Source organism: Magallana gigas, chromosome 6 (genome assembly GCF_963853765.1).
Source record: "Magallana gigas chromosome 6, xbMagGiga1.1, whole genome shotgun sequence".
NCBI classification, from domain to species: Eukaryota; Metazoa; Mollusca; class Bivalvia; order Ostreida; family Ostreidae; genus Magallana; species Magallana gigas.
Window position 1 is genome coordinate 8,887,582 of NC_088858.1, and position 20,693 is coordinate 8,908,274.

The following is a 20,693-nucleotide window of genomic DNA, read 5'->3' on the forward strand; positions in this document are numbered from 1 at the left end:
TTACTTTCAGTTGTTCTTGATAAGTCCTTTGTATGTTATTTTTCCTAAAAAATGTATAAAACCTTAATTTTGTAGAGCTTCAATGTCAAACTCGTGCAACTTTTAAGCTCAGAAAAAGTAAAAAATTATGAACAATCATGGAAAGCTTAAAAAAAAATAATAATCGTTTACATGTTACCTTAATTTAAGTATTTGTCTATTCTCCTGTTCCATTTACTTGTACATATGTATGAAATATGTATTGTATCTACATGAATATTGATGGGATGCAACGCCTAAAGTGAATAAAAATGGATGAGTCCAGTTTACTTGGCCTCCAAGTCACCCAGTCTTTCTTTAAATTACATTACATTTTTATACACAGAAGGCCTTTCTGACATTTAAAAACCCAATTTGTGACTCGTGCCTCTTGTTTTGTTTTTTGTTTTTTAAACATATTTTTTAAATCATTTATTATATACAATTCACTTAGAAATACGTTAATGGGTTGGTTTGATAATGCATATACAATCTGGAATATGAGATTTTTTAATAAAAGTATTTTCTAGAAATTAAATTAACAAGAAATCACCACAGGGTGAAAAAGCTGCGATTTAATTTGTAAAAAGTAACAATAAGTTACTTTCTTGAATTGCAACATGCGCGGATCTAGAGGGGTCCGGAATCTCACCCCTACAAAGCCTATTAAATTCACATCGTAAACTTACCGAAAATACCCTCCCCCGTAGGAAAATTTCTGGATCTATGCAAGTGCAAACGGAGGTTAGTGCATAAAGGGTTTGTGGTGATGGTAAGGTTGTTCTGTACATTGTACGAGTTACATTGCTTAAATAATTGCATATTAATTTATAAATACGATAAAAAGATTCATTTTAGGTTCATTTTCCTCTCTTGTAAACTTCCAAATGAAACCATAATGTTTTAATGAATATTACAGCAAAATTAAGACTTTAAATCATCGCTCTTCAAACCAAGTATATATTACTCCAGATAACATTAATTTCAAAGCTTGATTTGATAATGAAATAAAATGAAATAATGAAATAAAATAATATTTCAAAGTTGTCTGACAAAGAAAAAAAAAGCTTTGAATAGACTTCAGTAGTGTCATTTTCATCAACATTTCATTGGTGTCAGAAGGCTTTTTATCCAGTATTCTGACAAAGGTATTTTCATTACCGATAAAAACATTTTGAGTCAACGATGAACAATTTTAAAGACACGTCTAGCTGTGAAAACAAAACAAATGATGGAGTGTAATTTCTCGTGACAGGCTTCAAAACGTGCTTTAATTTATTCAATGCCAAGACTGAATGTATCAGTTTAGTCTCAGATTACAGAAAAAATAGAAAAACAGAACATAATCTCAGGTAAGAAATCGTTTGAGCTGACTAATCCATTGTCTGAAGGTGCCACTTTCCGGATAAAATAACTCTTAGCGTGTGGGGTCTAGGGGCATGCGCAGTGAACCGAGACGTCATCATCTCATTCTGTCAGGAATAAGGTAATAATTTTCTTATTCAAATAGCTGCAAGCTACCCATTTTCTAAACAATAGTGAGATAGTGGATACCCTATAATATAATTTCCGATTCTTTTCATTCCGCTGACAATTCAAATGGAGTTCTTCGCTTATAATTAATCCTACCATTTCATTGGGGGTATCTCTGTATTTCAGCATGCTTCACTCTTAAATCAGAGGAAAATAATTCGGTTATTTTCTCACATTCCAGTTAATGACATTCCATGCAAGTTTTAAACATAAAAATATAAAAATAGTTTGGGATTTTTACCCAACTATATCAATTACCATATAAAATACGGAAGACGAATCTTTATATTTTACAAAACATTCTACTAAATCCATCTTTTTAATACATCCATATACTTTTTTTCCTTCCTTCTCAAGATGTTACATCTGTTCCTTGTATGGATTTCTCGTGAAAAGTACACTTATAGATTTTACCTGAACATTTAATACAAATTTTTCACGCATGAAAATTGTTGCTCTATGTATTACATTTTTTCATATGCTTTAAACAAGAATTTGACTTCATGCGAATATCACGAGGAAAATTCTCATGAAATTCGCTAAAATATTATTCACGTGAAATTTAACATGTAAATTTCAATGCGAGAGTTCTATATGTTCACTTAATTCATAATAGACGCAATTGACAGTTTAATAAAAGACAAAAACAGAAGTGAACAATTTAGAAAAACCAATAGTTTTGGTTCACGTGCAGTATGCAGTTTTAAAATAAATTCAAAATGTTATTATTTGAAAAATGACAAAGCGTAGATATTAAGATTTATTACATGTAACAAACCAAACCACATCATATCGTCACAGTTTTCCAACTGTCAAAGAAAACTATTTAACTTGGACAGTACTGGGCCACAGATCTGACGTTTGACACTTGATGAGATTCCCCGTCTATGTGACAGTGTGTCAGTAGGGTGTAGGTGAGTTGTAGATGATACAAACCACGGTGTATCCAACGAAGTGGACGGAAAATGGAGAATGAATTTCATGGCGAATTGTGTTCCCATGGTGTTAAAATAAACATTGTAATTTGATCCTTTACAGCGCGGCATCAGGTGTTTATTGGGCAGAATTATCTAGGTATTGTGTTACCTTTGTTCGAATGAGATAGTTCGTTTATACCATACTTGTTTCAAAGGTACCTGAAATATTCTGTATAATTGTAGTCAAAACTGGGAGACGAGGAAATCCTTTCCTTATGACGAATGAATTAGGAATTCTAATTCATTGCGACAGCTCATTTAAATCCTAAATTCCAAATATTTCCAGGGTCTTTAAAGTAGAAAATGAGATAGTTTTCTGTGCCGAGCTTGTTTTAAATGTTGAATTATCAGTCAACCGATGTAGGTGTGCAAAGCCGCTCTGATTAATTAGTGCATAATTTTTATTGAGATTGAAGCCTAAGAAATTTCCTTTATAATTCAATATCACAGAACATTACCACGCAAAGGGGTTGGGTATACAATGCACCAAGCGAAGTGTTGAAAGCAATAGTTCCTATGATAGCTAATAGGAGTTGCACTAATAAATAGAAAGGCTTAATGAATTCTGGGAAATCAAAGATATAACTCCGCCGCTTCCCCACCCCCCTGATGCAGAGTGGAGCCAGAACTGGTCCTGGTTACACCAAAAGCTAATAAGTTGAACTTGGAAGCTAATTCCCTGGAATTGACATAAGAGAGACGGATTTGGAGAACAGACATATCAAACTCATTACGGAGTAAATATGAGTGTAATAATCACATCACTCTGTATAGAATGCCCTCTTAATCTTTAGAAACAATACACAAAATTGCTTAGTTCTGTGCAACTTCTGTTATGAACATAGCAAAAACAAACAAGGATCAAAGCAGTGCTCTTTATTCTTTGCTTACATTACTATACATTTGTTTCATGCATGCATCATCAATAAAGAGAAGAAAACTGTGTATAGTCAAAATTGAAACAAAATGTTATATTAAAATATAGGGCTGCACAAAGTTAATTCTACATTTAACGTCACCTTCAAAATACTAAACCCACGAGGGAGGGAGATAAAATTAAAACAAGAAAAATTTACCAACTATTACATTGTATTTCTATTCATTTATATTAATACAAATGCAGTGAGTGTATTCAAGCTTAATGTAAACTAACTGTTTAATGATCTATTCTATCAGTTTTAAAGACAATCTCATTAAGTATCGATGTATAATTAATAATGTCCAAACATCTCGTATATTTCTACATATTGCAGTATTTAATCTGCAAAAAATAAAATCACACTGGAAAAAATAAAACTGAAAATTGGGGTTGTTTTTTTTTAACAAAAATTTCTCCAAAACCGCGGTTACGTTAAACATAGATTTAACATTGTACACCCCTAAGGAAAGCCAAAACAGGTTAAATCGTTTCGCAAATCTATGTTCTAATGAAGACTAAATAAAACTGCATCTTTCCAATCATATGTCTAACCAGTGTTTTAAATAAGCTGTCGACTTGAGGTCCATGTGGAACCACAGCTGTTAAAACAGTCAACACGACAGAGCAGCATTGTTCCCTCGATCTTCGCTGACCCTGAATTGAACTTGATTTACGCTGATTTTAATTAAAAGAAAATGAATCAAGTTGAAAAAGATTACAAGGCAACTTGACCATTTGGAAAACAATGGATACTTTAAAATATTTGTCTTTATTTGGTTCCAGTCTTTTTTTAACTGGTGTCATGTTGTAACTTTTGAATTTTATACCGGGTGGCAGTAAATGCAAACTTAGTCATGATGTAAACTTTGAATTTACTGCCACCTAGTAAATTCAAAATTTACATGAGCTTGGTTTTAAACACAGGCACCACAAATGCATAAAAAACAACAGTTGTACACAGTCTGTTGTTCTATGACTACCATAAAAAGGTCAGGAACCAAAACTGTACATGTACGAAGGTTATCTAACTTGAAAAGTTTCCGAAAAGTTGAATTTTTTTAAACATTCTAGGGCTGTGCGGTTCAACATTTAGAGTGCACTTTCAGAAGAACCTGCTTGGTTAGAGGAAGAGAAACCAGGAGGTATCGAAATCCATGATGGAGCGACATTGTGCTGAGAGATTGTTTTTTATAAAAAGAATATGAAGAAATGCACTATTTAGCTTTAACGTGGTTTGATTTAAGGTTTTATTATTTTTTTAAAGATTTGGTCAAATTTTCAAACAAAGGGATGACATGTCATAGGCTGTTTATATAAACGTACAATGCAATCTTGTTTTCAAATTATATCGTGCTTTAAACTTGTTTCATATTTCCGATATTTTTTTTTATCTAATTCAACACTTGCATGTAAAAGTTAAATTGTTACTGTAATTCCAACAAGGGTTGTACGGTAATTTCCTTAATTCAATTACGATAAGTTAATCATTTCTATAAACTGAAGTAACTATTTTTTTTTAATTATAAAGAATTTTTTTCTGTTTAAAATTTTACTCTGTCTTACAAATTGTAGTTTTGAAATTATATATGAATTTTCTTCAATGAACACATTCTTTTACTTTGTAATTATTAACCAGGTTTAAGGATAAAAAGTTGCCCCAATGGAAGCATGTATTTTTTAAAGTGATTTAAACGATGTTTTTAAAAAATAATGAATAAAAGAGGATTATATCTTCAAAAAAAATATTGTAAAAATATAGACAAAATTCTACATTTGGCTCATGTGCATTTTTGTCGGTGGTGATGAAAGAGTTTAAAATGAAAAAAAAAACCAACAACGAGTGCGGCACCTGCTTTTATCCTGTACAGTTATGCAATTGTTTATTTGGCATGTAAACAAACATATTTTCTGTTTTGTTCATCAAGTGCATTTTTTCTGTTTAGTATCGCATCAATCATCGTCGATATAGTTTATATTGAACAGGATATCTGCAGAAAACAGTTAAAGGAATTTTAAGAATATTTTTTTTTTATTTACATAAAAGATGATTATAAGACAAACTTTTTATGCATTATATTGTGGTAAGACAAAAGGAAAAGCTATGCGAGGTAAAACGAATGCAATACTGTTCATGAATGACCTTTTGTACTTTTACACAGCTGTCGTTATAGGGTAGTTAAAATCATTGAACTTGAGAAATATTTTGAGTTAGGCATGTCAATTTCATGAATACCACAGCAAAAAGAGACAACAGTTGTTTTTAATCACAATGTTGGTTAAAAATGATTTTCTATAACATAAGGAGACTGTTTTGCCCGTGAAAAGTTTGATGATAATAAATGTTCATGCACAGTTTTGGAAAAGACAAGGATAATAACAAATACTTCCATTACAGGAAAAAATTTAAAAATGAAATAACTTTTGTAGTCCGACGCCCGACCCAAAGCTTTCTACTCCATTCGTCTTTCTCTCTCTCCCCTCCCCAAAAAATTTTATTTAAAAAGTTTAAAAATGATACCAGTAAGCGATTCGAACCTCTGATCTGGTGATCTATGACTGCTTTAACTGATTTTAAATAAAAACAAAATGAATATCTAGTGTAGGTAGTTAGAACGATACAGTTTGAGTTAATTGTATGTTTGGGTACTAGTGTTCTTGTATCTAGTACAGTTGATGAAGAGACTTGGATAGATTGGGCCCTAGTACTGAGGCAAATTATAGCGTATCATATGTTCATCATATGTCCATCAATGATTAATCATATCGTTATGAAACTACCTCATGATATGTTCATATTGCTGAACATACATGAACATATCATAGCTTTATCATAGTTGTACAAAATATGTTTTATGACAATATCTGTATTTTCTATTTGTTAAAAATACTTTACAAATTGGAGGATTATCAAAGTATTCATATACATTTATATTTTAAAAAAAATTACACTACACAGTACTTATTTCAATTCGATTTTTAAAAATTTGCATTAACACACGTAATAGTAAACGATTGCTTGCATGCATTTTAAAATTGATTTTTCTAATATATTTAAGTGTTTAGAACTTGCCTGTGTCATTTCATTTCCGGATGCGTATCATACCTTGACTCCGTCGATTTTTTAAATATCAAAGAACAGGATCAATGATATAGATTACCTTGTACAGTGTCACTGGGCGAACTGATGTCGTCATCTTTGTTATTGAAAAAAAAGAGAGAAAAATAAGTATTTGAGGACTAAAATATCTCTTTCCAGGAAAATTATTACGACTATAAATCATTTTTAAGTTCGACTTAAAATGATATTTTGCAATTCTGTTTTACATGTAGAATATGCTAGTGAACATGGGCATAGTAGGATTTTCTGCTTTAGAATAGTGTCATGTTGTAATTTTTGTATTTACACCCACCCAGTAAATTCAAAATTTACAACATGACACTAGGCATATTAGGATATAACAAGGCCCAAACAAGGAAAAGTTGACTGTACTGTATAATAAACAAGACTCGGTGCATTCATATAGTTGTGATGATGGAATTATTTTAAAAGTAATAATAAGCATTTTTTAATAAATTAGTTACGCTCAACATCGATGAAATATTGGTATAGGTTTTTCATGTGACCAAAAACCATCTTCCAAACAGACGGTAACAGGTTGATATGCCTAGTACCCAGTAATGACGGTATTTATTTGAAAAACTCTATATACATAATTGCACCAAACACCATAGAGATTGCTTCAAATCATCTTATAGCTTATATAAAATTAGACTTACAATAACAGATTTTTATATTAAAAGTGAACAATATTTTCAGCAAAATATATGATTTTACTTCACATTTTGCCTCTAAAAAATATTCAGTTTAGTTTCTATTTTTTAAGAAAAACAAAAAACAACTCAATTCTATTGTAATGTACAGTTGATAAAATAAAAACATGTCATACCTTTGGAAAGTAACCCGATTTCTTCATTTTATTTTTTCTTCAGGTTAATAACGTGTTAAAAAACCAAACCTTTCGCGTACTTTTATTTTACCTCTGTCTTTCTCAAGTTGTTTGCCTTTTGCTTCAAGATTTCTAGACTGGTGGTCTGCTAAGTGTCTGTTCTACAGCAACAATCGCAGGCACAATGGGCTCCTTAATTCACTCGGCGAAAAAGTTCTTTGAATATCGTATGTGTTGTGACAGATCTGTAATTCCTCTTCTTCGAATGTATATGTAATTGAAGTTGTATGTCTTTCCTACGAGAAGACAACATCAAAAGCGGAGGAAACGATGTAATTACTTTGATATTTCTCGCGACTATCCCTGTACAAACGAAAGTTTTGCAGCAAGATTTTTTGAGCTGGTTTATTTGATAAGTTTTTATCCATCAATCAAGAATTAGGAGGTACTCTAAATTTTTGGCTGGTAAGAGATTTTGAAGTAGGCAAATCGGACCCAAGTTGTTGAAGGAAAAAAATGATCTTTATTTAGACTATGGAAATATTTTGAATTTATGTTTACATTTAATATTGGGAAAAAATGGATTTCTTCAACTATGATAACCATTTTTCAGAAGATGCTTTCAGGAAACCGTAAGCGAAATTGACAGATGGGGGCTAGTGGTATCAAGTGTCGGTAGCTCATATTTAACTGTCAGATATAAACATACATCAGGCAAATCAGGTTACCCCCACGATAAGGATGGCTGGGAGGGTGAAATTTGACACCAGCTTTTAATTAACGCCAAAGACGCGCTTTCTATTTCTCTTGCACGCACAGCCTCTCCCAAAGATGGCGTCTTGCAATTGGTTCTTCGTTTTTTAAGGCTTTATACAAAAAATAGCCTGACTTGTTAAGAAAAATCGCGCTTCACGTGTGTTCTCACTATAAGTAATAAGAAAGTCATGAATTGGAAAAAAATACAGGGGAAAAATCTTGAGCGCAGGTTTCGCTACGTTTCCGTGTGAATTGTTTATGTTACAGCGAAGAAAAACAAGTCCTCGATGTGGGGGGAAATGCAGAGCATCGAGGGGCTCAACTGTATCAGTTATCAGCAAAGCAATCAAGAATATGGTTTGTTTGTGGCCCTGACAAGCTTGTCGCTTGGGTAAGATAATCCCCTGCAGATGTTTACACCCTTCCTGATTTTTGTACAATAGTTTCTTCTTCACTTTTAAAGTACAAGAATTTCTCTCACCGATATAAATTAATGTTGGCTATCTTCAAATGTAGGCAAAAAGGGATAAACCTACAATAAAATTAGATTGGACAATTTTATTTATTGCGAGAGTTAAACCTCCTAAAGAAAAGAAAAGCAAGGAAACTCACATAATTTGCATTTTATCAGCAGATCTACGCTCTTTCAGTTAGATAGCTGCAGATCTGTAGCTCTCTGGTTGAAAAAATTCGGATAGACAAACCAGAGAGCTACAGTTCCAAGCGTTGTAAAAACCTCCGATTTACGCCGCCGTTTTTGTGTCGCTCGCTTCGGGAATTATATCCGACTTTAAAAGCATTCAACCGCCTAAAAAATTGGATTTATTAATTAAACATATAGTTTACCCTAACTCTGCTAACTTTGCTTTCCTTTCAATGGTTCATAACTGCCATCCTTCGCCTTGGAATGTCATCGTTTTAAAAAACTCGCCTTATGACAGCCATGTTTACCTAGTAGCGAGATCTCGGGTGCGTCGATTTACCCAAATGGACCCAAATGAACCCAAATTCAAGCAGAAAACAATATAGGCTATAATAAAATCCTCATAATTTAGGGAAATTTGGAAAAATAAAAGCCGAAGGTCCATAACAATAATTAAAATTTTTTTAAAAAGTTGTTTTATTTTTATATAATATATATATTTATATTATTTGAATATAATTACATACATTATATACCTTTACAAATCGAGATAAAATGCTCATCTTTATTTTTCAAAAACAATTTTTTAAAGATATACTGAAATAATTTTAATTATTGTTTCGGACCTTCGGCTTTTATTTTTCCAAATTTCCCTAAATTATGAGGATTTTATTATAATTGTTTTCCGCTTGAATCGCCATTTGGGTCTTTATTTGGGTCTTTATTTTTCTTAATAACGGCTAACAACCCCATGAAATGACTAAAACAAGTGATAATATTAGTAATAAGGATTTACATGTAATTATAATTGTTTTCCACTTTAATCGCCATTTGGGTCCATTTGGGTTCATTTGGGTCCATTTGGGTAAATCGACGCACCCGAGATCTCGCTACTAGGTAAACATGGCTGTCATAAAGCGAGTTTTTTAAAACGATGACATTCCAAGGCGAAGGATGGCCGTTATGAACCATTGAAAGGAAAGCAAAGTTAGCAGAGTTAGGGTAAACTATATGTTTAATTAATAAATCCAATTTTTTAGGCGGTTGAATGCTTTTAAAGTCGGATATAATTCCCGAAGCGAGCGACACAAAAACGGCGGCGTAAATCGGAGGTTTTTACAACGCTTGGAACTGTAGCTCTCTGGTTTGTCTATCCGAATTTTTTCAACCAGAGAGCTACAGATCTGCAGCTATCAGTTAGACTGACATTTTGATGAGCTTTAGCCCCTCTAACCTTCGGCTTTCTAGTCTGCTTTGGGTATAATGGAATCTTAACTGCCTTCACGAACGGTATTATATGGCAATATATTATAATTCAGTGTTTAACACGCATAAATTTCTATTACTTGGCTTTAAAAAGCTACATTGGATTATAATGTTTTAGTTGTTTAGAATGTAGATTCTTATCGATGCGAAAAATTTCTTTACAGACAAAATGATATTGTTCTGTAAAACAAATTTTAAAATGAACCCTGCAGAGGACCGTGCGTGATGTTACATTTACGCAGAGGTATTTTTCGTGCTGAATAATAAACACCAAATGATTCGCCAAGGCAAAACTTCTCGTAATTTGATTAAATCTCAACAACTATTTTTCATTGTAAAAATCAAACAAATGACATCACTTTTTTGGAATGTTGTACACAATAAGTTAAAAATATATTAGCGACAAAGAGACGATAAATATAGAACCCTGTGTGAGGCACCACGGATACTAGGGCAGTCGATATAGACTTTGTTGTGTCAGGGTCCCATGGGAAGGCCTGTCTGGGACAATTTTGTTAAAACGCTGACCAACAGCTAAGTTTGACAAATGTAATTTGTATCTGGCAGTCATATTGTAATTTGATAAGACCATGGCATTTTGATTCTTTAGTCACGCTACAAGTGTTTAGCCATCCTGGTTTACATTTTGAGCAAAAGAAATTTCACATGTTATAAAAAGCGAAATGAATTGTAAACCTGCATCCGGAGAAATGCAACAAGAATTGAACTATCAAGAAAATATTTTCTTAAGTTTATTAATCACATTTCTGTTTTAAATAGCAGAACATTTAAATCTGCATAAAACGATTTCTTAACGAATTAGTTGATTATAAGATGTTCAAACATATCTACAACAGTTTTCCAGTTTAGTCTATAAGTGTTAATAACTTTTTTTGTGAAATTTTCTTGGGTCATGGTTAAACATTGACAAAATCTTGTGCTCTCTGAGTCACGCACAATATGAAATATTGCAAAATCTTATGAATAAACACGTTGTACATTGAGAAAAACGAAGACTACACAGCTAATTAATGGTGATGAGGAAATTGCACTTAATTGCCTGTTGAAAAAAAACATACTGATATAAATGACAATTTATACCTGTAGGAAATTCTACAAAATAATTTATCCCTGACAACAGAGGTCATGGTAAAGCAAGAATGAAACTAGTCAGGTTTCTTTTGACAATGTCATGGTACAAACATCTCTAAACATGGCACAAAATTATAGAACAACAAAGGAACAGCACTATTTCTGTAGATCTCGGGTGACACTGAATCCGTGAATTAGTTACACACGCATGCACCAATATACAATAACGTTTCCTCTGCAAGTTTGTCCTCACAAACCTTGAGACAGAAATGGCAAGATGGTTGGCGGCCACAGAATAAAAGGTTGTCGTCATGACAACGCATGTTGAACATGTTTTTTTTTTTTCACTTCCGGTACCTTAACCTTTCATAATATCACACAACTTTGAGAAAAAATTGCAAAAAAACACAATCAATTCTCGCCTGTCTTTTAAGGGGTAAAATATCTTTGGTTTCCTTAGCCTACAGAATGTACAACACATCGGTCATCATTTCATAAAGTCTGGTAATTATCTAATAGGTCGCTATGGTGATCTACGGAAGAACCGTTGGACACCGCCGAATGAGTCATTGAATTGTTTGGAATCAGGCCAGTATAGGGACCACTGGGCATGGCCTTCTGGAGATCTGTGTATATCGAATGCGCTTGCGTAGTGTTTATTTCCTGAGGTTCAATTTTAGTTTGAACCATACCGCCATCATCACTGAGGTCATCCTTATCACTTCCGGGTGATCCGATATCTTGTCCAATGCCCGATCCGCCTTGTGAACCATCCCTAAAACAGACAGATTGACGTTAAACAGTGATTAATTAAACACGTGAGCGATTTTATTTTTTGTCATGGATTTATAATTTCTAATTAAAAACAGAAGCGTAGAAAAATTATTTATTATTTGTTCAGATACATAAGTATAAAATATGTTCAGAATTTTTTATATACAGTAATTCTATAAAGTAAAATAATTGAAAGTTTTCGCAAGAGAACATGCTGTAATATCAAGATAAAGTAATTACATCGGATCATTGATTTCTTGTAAAAAATAATCGTATGCAAATTGATCTATTCCGTATTAATTTTTGCAGCTTATAATATGGTTATCAGAATTATCACATTATCATAAACAGCTTATCAGTCACTTTACATTAATGAAACAGTTACATCTGTGACTAGTTGGAAGAGGTCCAGGGGACAATGTTTCTCTCCCCACATCCCTGAATTAATTCAGCACATTACGTGTGTTGAATTTACCACACCGTGTCACCAATGTGCTGTCCGGCCGAAAAAGCCGTCTAATAACATTTAATTTTCTCGCTTAAAGATTTGTTAGCGTGTCTTCTTGGCATTTAGGGGGGAGAGTTCTGAATAGATTATAGGGTACAGAAAATTTGTAACCCGATCCCCTCAGACTCCTGCTATCTATTACAGACGAAACATATTTATTTCATGACCGGCACTGGCATTTGGCATGTGAGAGGAAACATGATACGCACCGCTATGTGTTGTATTTTCTACTGAATACCCACATATTGTTCGCAAATTCGAGAGAAAAAATGGCTAACAGGGAAATGCAATATCATTATATCCGGGTCTGCAACTCAATCTTTGTTAATTCAGTCTTTCATTAAAACTGACGCTCATTTTGTTCAGAACAAACCGGGATTGATAGTTTTTCGGATTACATCACACGGATTGGAATCCTACACGTGTAAACAAACAAGATGTTACATTCGCATGCAACTTTCTTACCTATCTTTCTGCTCTGCGGCCCTGTCTCTCTGTCTCCTGTTTTTGAACCAGTTGCTGACCTGTGTTGTAGTTAGACCCGTTGCTTCAGCCAACTCCCTCTTCTCTCTCGGAGAAGGGTAAGGGTTGTGTTGATACCACTCCCGTAAAATAGTTCTGGATTTCTCTTTGAAACAGTAACTCGTTTCCTCTCCATCCCATATGGTTCTAGGGAGGGGGAACTTCCTACGAACACGGTATTTTCCCACGGCTCCTAAAGGTCGCCCTCGGAGTTTTTCAGCCTCAATGTAATGCGCCTTGAGCCACAATGCTTGCAGTTTTGGGTGATTATGAGGCGAGAAGTTATTGCTTTCTAACATTTTATAGAGTTCCTTGAAATTTCCGCGGTGAAATGCCACAACGGCTTTCGCTTTAAGCACACTTTCATTTTTATGAAGATGTTCACAGGCAGGAAGTGACCACAGGAACCGGGCTAGTCTGTCTATGTTCCCTCCTTGCTGAAGAACCTCACAGACGCACGCTACTTGTTCTTGTGTAAATCCAAAGGACGGAAGCATGGCGGGGTTTGGGGAACCCACACTGGATGTGGGGGTCTGTTCGTGCAACATTGGCACAGACTCAGTGAAGTGGCCGAGATGGGTGCCGTTGCCGTGTCCGGCTCTTCCACTAAAAACTAAAAGAAAACAAAAAAAGTCAACAAAGTTTTCCTACACACTTGTGTTATGATATATAATCTGTTGCCGTCTTCAATTCTGTGTTATTTAGATAGAGGTGCAGTAATGGTTCACTACTTTCAGATGATTGGCTGTTTCTGGCGACCCCAGAAGATATCGTTATTCTCTCAGTGCCGTGAGAAATTAGTAACCACAGCAACGACGTCAATCAAGTAACTATATACCTAAGTGGGCGGGTACGTATTCAAATTTATTGAGCTCAAGTTCATCATTTTTGTACAAAGCTGATCAATGAACACAGAAAATGGGGGAAGAAATACCCGTGTTCAAGAGGTTAGCCGTGAAGTTATTTATCTGCTGAATTCAAGCAGAGATATTTGAACATTCATAATGACAAAATGATCAATGTTTACTTTGCATTGTTCAGCTCCTAAACTCAATGGGATCGCTGTCCCGACTCGCGAAGAAAGCCATTACGCGTGAAATTAAGCGTCAGTTTCTGAATACGCGGTACATGGAGAAATGGACACACAAATGAACTCTATCCCGTGGTCACACAATTCAAGGGGTCATCATTTTCCCGGTTAAACTCATCTGCTACCTGTTTACTGAGATAATATTTATCCACGGTACATACTATCCCGAAATTGGCAGCCGGCTTCCTATACCCAGGTTGACATTTCGCGTGTCCCAACAAAAAGTTTGTAAACATACAAGGTTCATTTAGACAGAGAAGGAATTCAAAATCTTCTTTATAAACACCCGGAATTGAAATTTTATGAAAGTGAATTATCGCATTTTTAGCAATAACATTAATGGATATAAAAGCTATTGACAATCCTATAAATTAGCATAATGTTTATAAATACACTTAATATAATAAGTAAACGAGACGGCGAAATAAATGTAAACCTGATCATGACAAGAATATCCATTTTAAAATTATTTGAAATACCTGATGATTTTGGTGTAAATTATTCCCTTGTCTTTGTTTTTAAAGGTTGCACGACTTTTCGGAACAGATAATAAAATAACGGGTGGCTTGTTCAGCATCTGAGATGAAGATAATTCAAAGAAGGGGGTATACATGTGTAAGAATCTGGGGACGTTCGTCACTCAGCGGGAAAAAGTCGGATTAATCACACAGGCGTGTCAGCCCACAGTGACAGGAATTAACGAATCATCTCTCGCACTGCGCTTCCCAGGGGGGCCCCGCGCCCTAGCGCTGGAGGCAGCAAACAAACAGATGGGTAGATCTATGTCATATGGGATTGTAATATACAGGGTGAGTCCTGTCCGAAATTCTGTCATTTTTTATTTTTTTTTATTTTTATGTTTACAAAAATAATAATATAATAATATTAATTGGATTTTCTATTCAGTTTTCTTCTTTTTGTATTATTTTATGATGATTTTTTTTTATCATAATTAAATCATGAAAATAATATACATGCATATTTTTTTGTATTTCGTGAGAAATATGAAATGACACATAATTCATAGAGTTCAATAACTTACTGATTATAAATAAACCAAGAAAAATAAAATATGTAACATTATAAATTTTAATGCATTTATCAAATGGAATAAATATTGTTAAAATATTAAAAGTATAAATAAAATTCAGAACAAAAAAAATTCGAGATGAGATTAAAAAATTGCTGATACATGTATTTTAGAAAAAAAATATATACTTTAATTTCAAGTTTTTAGCGTAGAGGAAAAAAATCAAAAGCCTTTTCTCATATTTTTGATGCATTAAAATCTCATTACTGGCAATTCTGGGGCTCTGGGAAGCGTTTATTACGGGGAAATTGATAAGGACATAAGTCATGTCTATTTGCCGTTCGGATTAGTTCGACAGATGAGGAAAACACTTCACTCGCTGCTTCTCACTAGGTGTTTTTCATGTTTGTAGTTTATGCGGTAGGTTGCAAAATTCTCAAACGCTCAAGAGGCTTGGACCACCGTAACAGATGCAAATTAATATATGACGTTTAGTTGGAGTTGTTGTGCCATTAATGCTATTTTTTATGAGGGGTTAGATAACGAACTCGAATTGTTTCCTGGTGTATTTTGTATGATAACTACCTACCCATTTCCTCGATATCATTATAGAGACGTTGTTCTTCTGCTATTTTATATCAAATATATGACTGTGTCTATTTCAGTTAGGAATAGCATTCCTCAAAACCAGAGGATGTTCCCGCTGTTTGTCTCGCTATTTTTATTCAATTTTCTACTAGTGGGAGGTTACCAGCTGAATGAAAGCCTGAATTTGTTTACAGTTTTACCCGGCACATATTCAAAAAGCCGTCTCAATAAAAGACTTCATGTACCATTTAGTTACTTTTAGAAGCAATTTTTAAAGGTGTGTGAACCGTTTCTAGCTGGGTAGTAATTGGGACTATACCATTTAAAATAATTGGCCAACTTGCTGTGCCGAAGGGACGAAAATATCTTGGCAGGGTAGCGTTTCAAATGAAATAGATCACCCAGATCATGTTTCTGGTCTCCACAATACCTGAATTGTTTACTACAACGATCGGCGTTCATTTCATCCAAATCGGCCTGTGGCGCGGTATTTAGTGAAACCCGATCCTCCCATACAAATATATTGAATCAATAACGTCCCGGCCTTGTCATCTAATCGAGTTTAAACAATGATATTATATCTCGCAATAATGTTGGTTTTTATTTCAGCATTAGCAGATTAAAACCCATAACCCGAAACCCAATATGTCTGTGTTATTGGATTGAAATGCATGGGCTTTTTTCTAGGGTCCAATCTTCATTTTTTGTTACATAAATTTTTCACTAAACCCATGAAAAAATCTCCAAGGGCATATCGAGTGTATCGCTTCTGATTCGTCACCAAATGTATTAAAAAAGAGAGAGGAGAGAGAAAAAGGGGGAAAATCTATATCTAAAACAGTAATCTGCAAATTACCACAATTAAATAAATTATCACCAGTCCCATGTAGAACGAAGGAGGATGCCACAAAGGGTGTAGGCTTACGTCGCTTGCACTGTATCTTTACGAACACACAGCATCAATAGCCTTGGATACAATTCTACTGGATTTTGTCATATGTATTTGCTTTTCTTTTGTTTCCAAGAGAAAAGATGCACAGCTTCGGTTTGAAACGCACTGCATGGCTTATTGGGAATCTATTAAACTGAAACCCAAGCCCTTTGTTCGAGCCAAATGCAAATAAAAAGAGGGTTTAGTTTAAAACATTCTAGTTTTTCTTATTGTTTTATATAAAACACGCGTACAAAAGAGAATTATGAACACCAATGTGAAATTGATGCCTCAATTATGAAATCATGAGCTTGGTAGCCGTTGAGTATTACAAATATACATCGATTTCCGTGTGTTCATTTATATATTTATTTTTCTTTCTTTTCAGTCGCGGGCTATTCAATGATCTGAAATCAAAGAGCTCTCTTTTGGGGAAATGAGAATGCTAAAAGAAATGAAAAATTAATAAACAGGACAAATTCGCAGGTAATTCTATACCATTGAAATCATCCTTTATCGGAGGAATCGTGAAGTCCGCGAGTGCAGACTGTCTCCGGCGAGAAAATCGTGCTGATTGGTCCAGACTATCAAGGATGCATGCGTCTTTATCTTTTCTACCCATCGTGTTAATTTGGGGAGAGGGGGTGTACAATGGCCCCATGGAAGGGACGGAGAGTAAAATATTCATGATCAGAGAGTGCACAGCTTGGAGAAAAATTCTGTATTGAACTATAGATATTGTTCCTTTGATTTTGAGATGTGGGTGTTGCTTAAGACAGCTTGTTTAAGAAAAGTCTTGTCAATAATGCAACTACTCAAATTGCTCTTAATTACGTAAGTAAATTAAGTTACTTCCCTTTGGCCGTTACATTACACAGGCATTATCTCATGTGTGTTTGTGTGTTAATATTCTACTCCTGAGCTCTCAAAATTTTAAAATTTTCTGTATTGGCTTTTAAAGAGAAGTAAACACCGTAAGATCTGTCAAGAAACAAAAGAATTGGCGAATCATTCACCCCGAGACTTCCCCAAGTGATGATACATCGCTCATCCAATATTTGTTCAACCTCTTCATCATAATGTGATTTCGCACGAGAATTCGGTATCATTCATGTTAATTTGTTGCTATCAATCCTAACAATATGAAATTGCGACAATCACAGTATTTTTGTTTTAATGGACCATATTGAACTAAAATACTTGTTTATGCTGAACCCTTTTGGAATATTTTTTAAGCTTGGGTTTAAAGAAGCTGGGTGGTCACCAAATTAATCATCAGATCCTCCTTAAATTTTAGATGCGATTTGTTAAGCTATAAGCTATCATCTCATGGAGAAAAAATCTAAATATTTTTGCTTTGAAATATGAATATTTTGCTATATTTTTATACAGAACTCTTCCTCTCGGGGAGATGAAAACAGTCTAAAAATGGACACGACCATCCCACCCTCTTAATACATATAAACATTTTTTATTTGTTAATCTTTCGATAAATAATAGTTATACTGCTGTATTTTCACAAAACAAAAGTTTTTGAATGGATAATATTTATGTAAAAAAAAAAAATCACAATAAGGGAAAAATAATAAGTAATTAAATAATAAATTTATAAAATAACATTATTTGGAAAAAAATATAACAACAATACAGATTTACACTGCATTAGTCCAGACTAATTTTATTTTGTCCATACTTTATAGACGGTGTAAAAAATGGTTTGGTACAATGATAAAAACGTGTGAGAATGTAATGGTCTTATTATTGAATATTCTGCGATCAAAAGAGATATTGATTGAATAGTCAACTATGCACATCAAAATATAGTTAATGCACAAATGAAATCAATGCACAATTAAAACTTTTTAAAATATAATAAAATCAGGTTTTTTTGCATTAAACGCATTTTTATTTAAATTTTAAGATCTGTTTAAAATTGGTTTGTGCAAAAATCAAAACAATATGCGTATTTAATGTAGTAATACTCATCCGTCACACAGAGAACTTGTCAAACAATATTATAATACATTATGAATATAAAGTTCAAATTGACTGACTTCCGAATTCAATTTTAATAAATAGACGAGCAAACACTGTCAATCTGGGCCAACACAAATTTGAAACCAAATAAGTTCTCTGAATAAATATTTGTACAAGCAAGACGGCAAACGTCTTCTCCGTGGTGTATTAGAAGGTTTCAGAGTCTGTTTACATTGTAAAATAATCTCCTCATACAAAATGAAGACTTCCAACATCAAAAGCAAAGTCATATCGGAACAGCACAACCTAGCGAGGAACCACAAGAAATCAAAACATAGCCTGTCATTCAAGGCTTAATTTCCCGCAGATCTTAAAGACCATGAGAAGAAAAATCACCAATTTTTGTGCGAGAGTTTCGTCATTTTTCTGATAAGTTAGTTTGTTCTTCTTGTTCAAAATAACGCTTGTTTTGCCATTTTGTAACTTGAAGCCGAAGGAAAAAAATTCGTATAGAATGTTCAATTTTTAAAAAAAATTTCAAACGTAAACCTAAGAATTTTCCCAGAGAGTTTCGATGTGTTTTCTGTTTGATAAATGCGAAGTTGTCCCAAATTAGATTAAATATGATTTGTGGAAAGAATGATAATAGATGTGATGAACGCGAAAACTAATTGAATGAACATGGCGGCGTGATGGCGATTTTTATAAGTTGTGGTTACGAATTCATTGTATTCTTAATCTTCGTTCTATTAGACTCTTACAAAAACCACCGAATGTGAGTTATAGTCTCTGGTGCTTTCTATTGTTCTTCCTAGTATCATGGGTTTCAATTGACCTCAACTTCATCCGTCAAAGTCACAAGTGTGCGACTTGAGAAACCTCAATTAAGAAATAATATATGACGTCGGGTTCGGGGTTCGAAGTAACAAGCATCAAACAGCGCAGCTGGAGGCAAAAGACTCCCCCTTCCCTTTTCTCCCTTATAATGAAAGGTCAGTCTAAAAAAAGTTTAATATTCTATACGGGTGATACTATTAGTGCACATTGAAAAAAAATCTGCATCTTAAACGGCATTTTTACATTTGGGAAAAAAACTTAAAAAGAATTCATCTGGCTTGGTAAACGAAAAGCAAGCTAAGAATTTCTCCTTAGCTCCTAGCGTCTTATTGTCACATATCGATGACTCATTAATTCAACCCTTATTTAGTTTCCCCTCCATTTCTCGCCTAGTCAAAATACAAATGAAATTGATACGAAATTCTTCCTCTTAGAAAATTATAAGGTTCAATTCTATGCCAGAACAGCATGTATGGTTCATAATTAAAGTAATAGCAGCCTCCGGAAATCTAGAATTGACAAGCGTCAACGAAGATGCAAATGTGTATTTTTAATTCAGTATTGTTAACACTGCCACTCTATGAAAAGCATTTGAACTTTATTTACATAGAAATAGATACACGGCATTTACGTTTTACGACTCCATTGAAGGCCGAACATTTTCCTCGAGGCACACCACTCAACTCCAAATGAGAAATAAATTTTTAGAAACAAGAATTGACGCCGCAATTGTAGCTTCTGTTGAAGAGGAAAGAGACTGTTTATTGGTTTAATTTAGAATGTACATGTTTGACAAAGTTATTGGCACACACTTCTAATAGCCATAAAGATCTTTAAATAAAATAAAACGTCATAATTCATATTTTTTAAACGCCCAGTATAAGATTCAAGTGACCATTTCTGAGAAGTGTATTAGCTCACTTGAATACCTATAGGCAAGGGCAAATACAATCAATTACGGAACTATGAATACTAGAATTTCACATTTTTGTTAATTATATCATGTTAACTTAACTTACATATTTCAAACCTTCTCAACCTTGCCTATAAGGACATAAATAATTGGATTATAAAATTCAATTCAAATTGTGGTCTACAAAAGAATGATTCCCAGAGACATGGAGAAACTGGGATACCGGAGGAAAAGTCATGTAAGTGGCTGTTTCACTTTCTTGTGTGGCCAATTCTATGCTTTACTTGCTTCGAGAACCATACAAAACCCCCCAAGAGTCATCATTTCCACAGAAGCCGAACTTATCTCCCTCTTTTTATGATTACAAGGGTC

The 20,693-nt window shown here is 33.9% G+C and overlaps 1 protein-coding gene and 1 long non-coding RNA gene across 4 annotated transcripts in view; one reads left to right on the forward strand and one right to left on the reverse strand.

Moving 5' to 3' along the window:
• Positions 1 to 1,399: 1,399 nt before the first annotated feature.
• LOC117689464 (uncharacterized) lies at positions 1,400 to 18,492 on the forward strand. Its single transcript, XR_004601755.2, has 4 exons — positions 1,400 to 1,504; positions 13,693 to 13,805; positions 14,570 to 14,854; positions 16,983 to 18,492. It is a non-coding gene; the product is annotated as an uncharacterized lncRNA (long non-coding RNA).
• Positions 10,797 to 20,693, reverse strand: part of LOC105341333 (homeobox protein six1) — a 35,061-nt gene continuing 25,164 nt past the window's right edge. For all 3 annotated transcript variants that reach the window (XM_011447815.4, XM_011447824.4, XM_066086975.1), the window contains 2 exons: positions 12,899 to 13,568; positions 10,797 to 11,926 (listed from right to left, as the gene is read on the reverse strand). In XM_011447815.4, the coding sequence (XP_011446117.1) occupies positions 11,644 to 11,926; positions 12,899 to 13,568 (953 nt within the window). In that variant the 3' untranslated portion in view covers positions 10,797 to 11,643. The remainder of the gene's footprint in view (positions 11,927 to 12,898; positions 13,569 to 20,693) is intronic.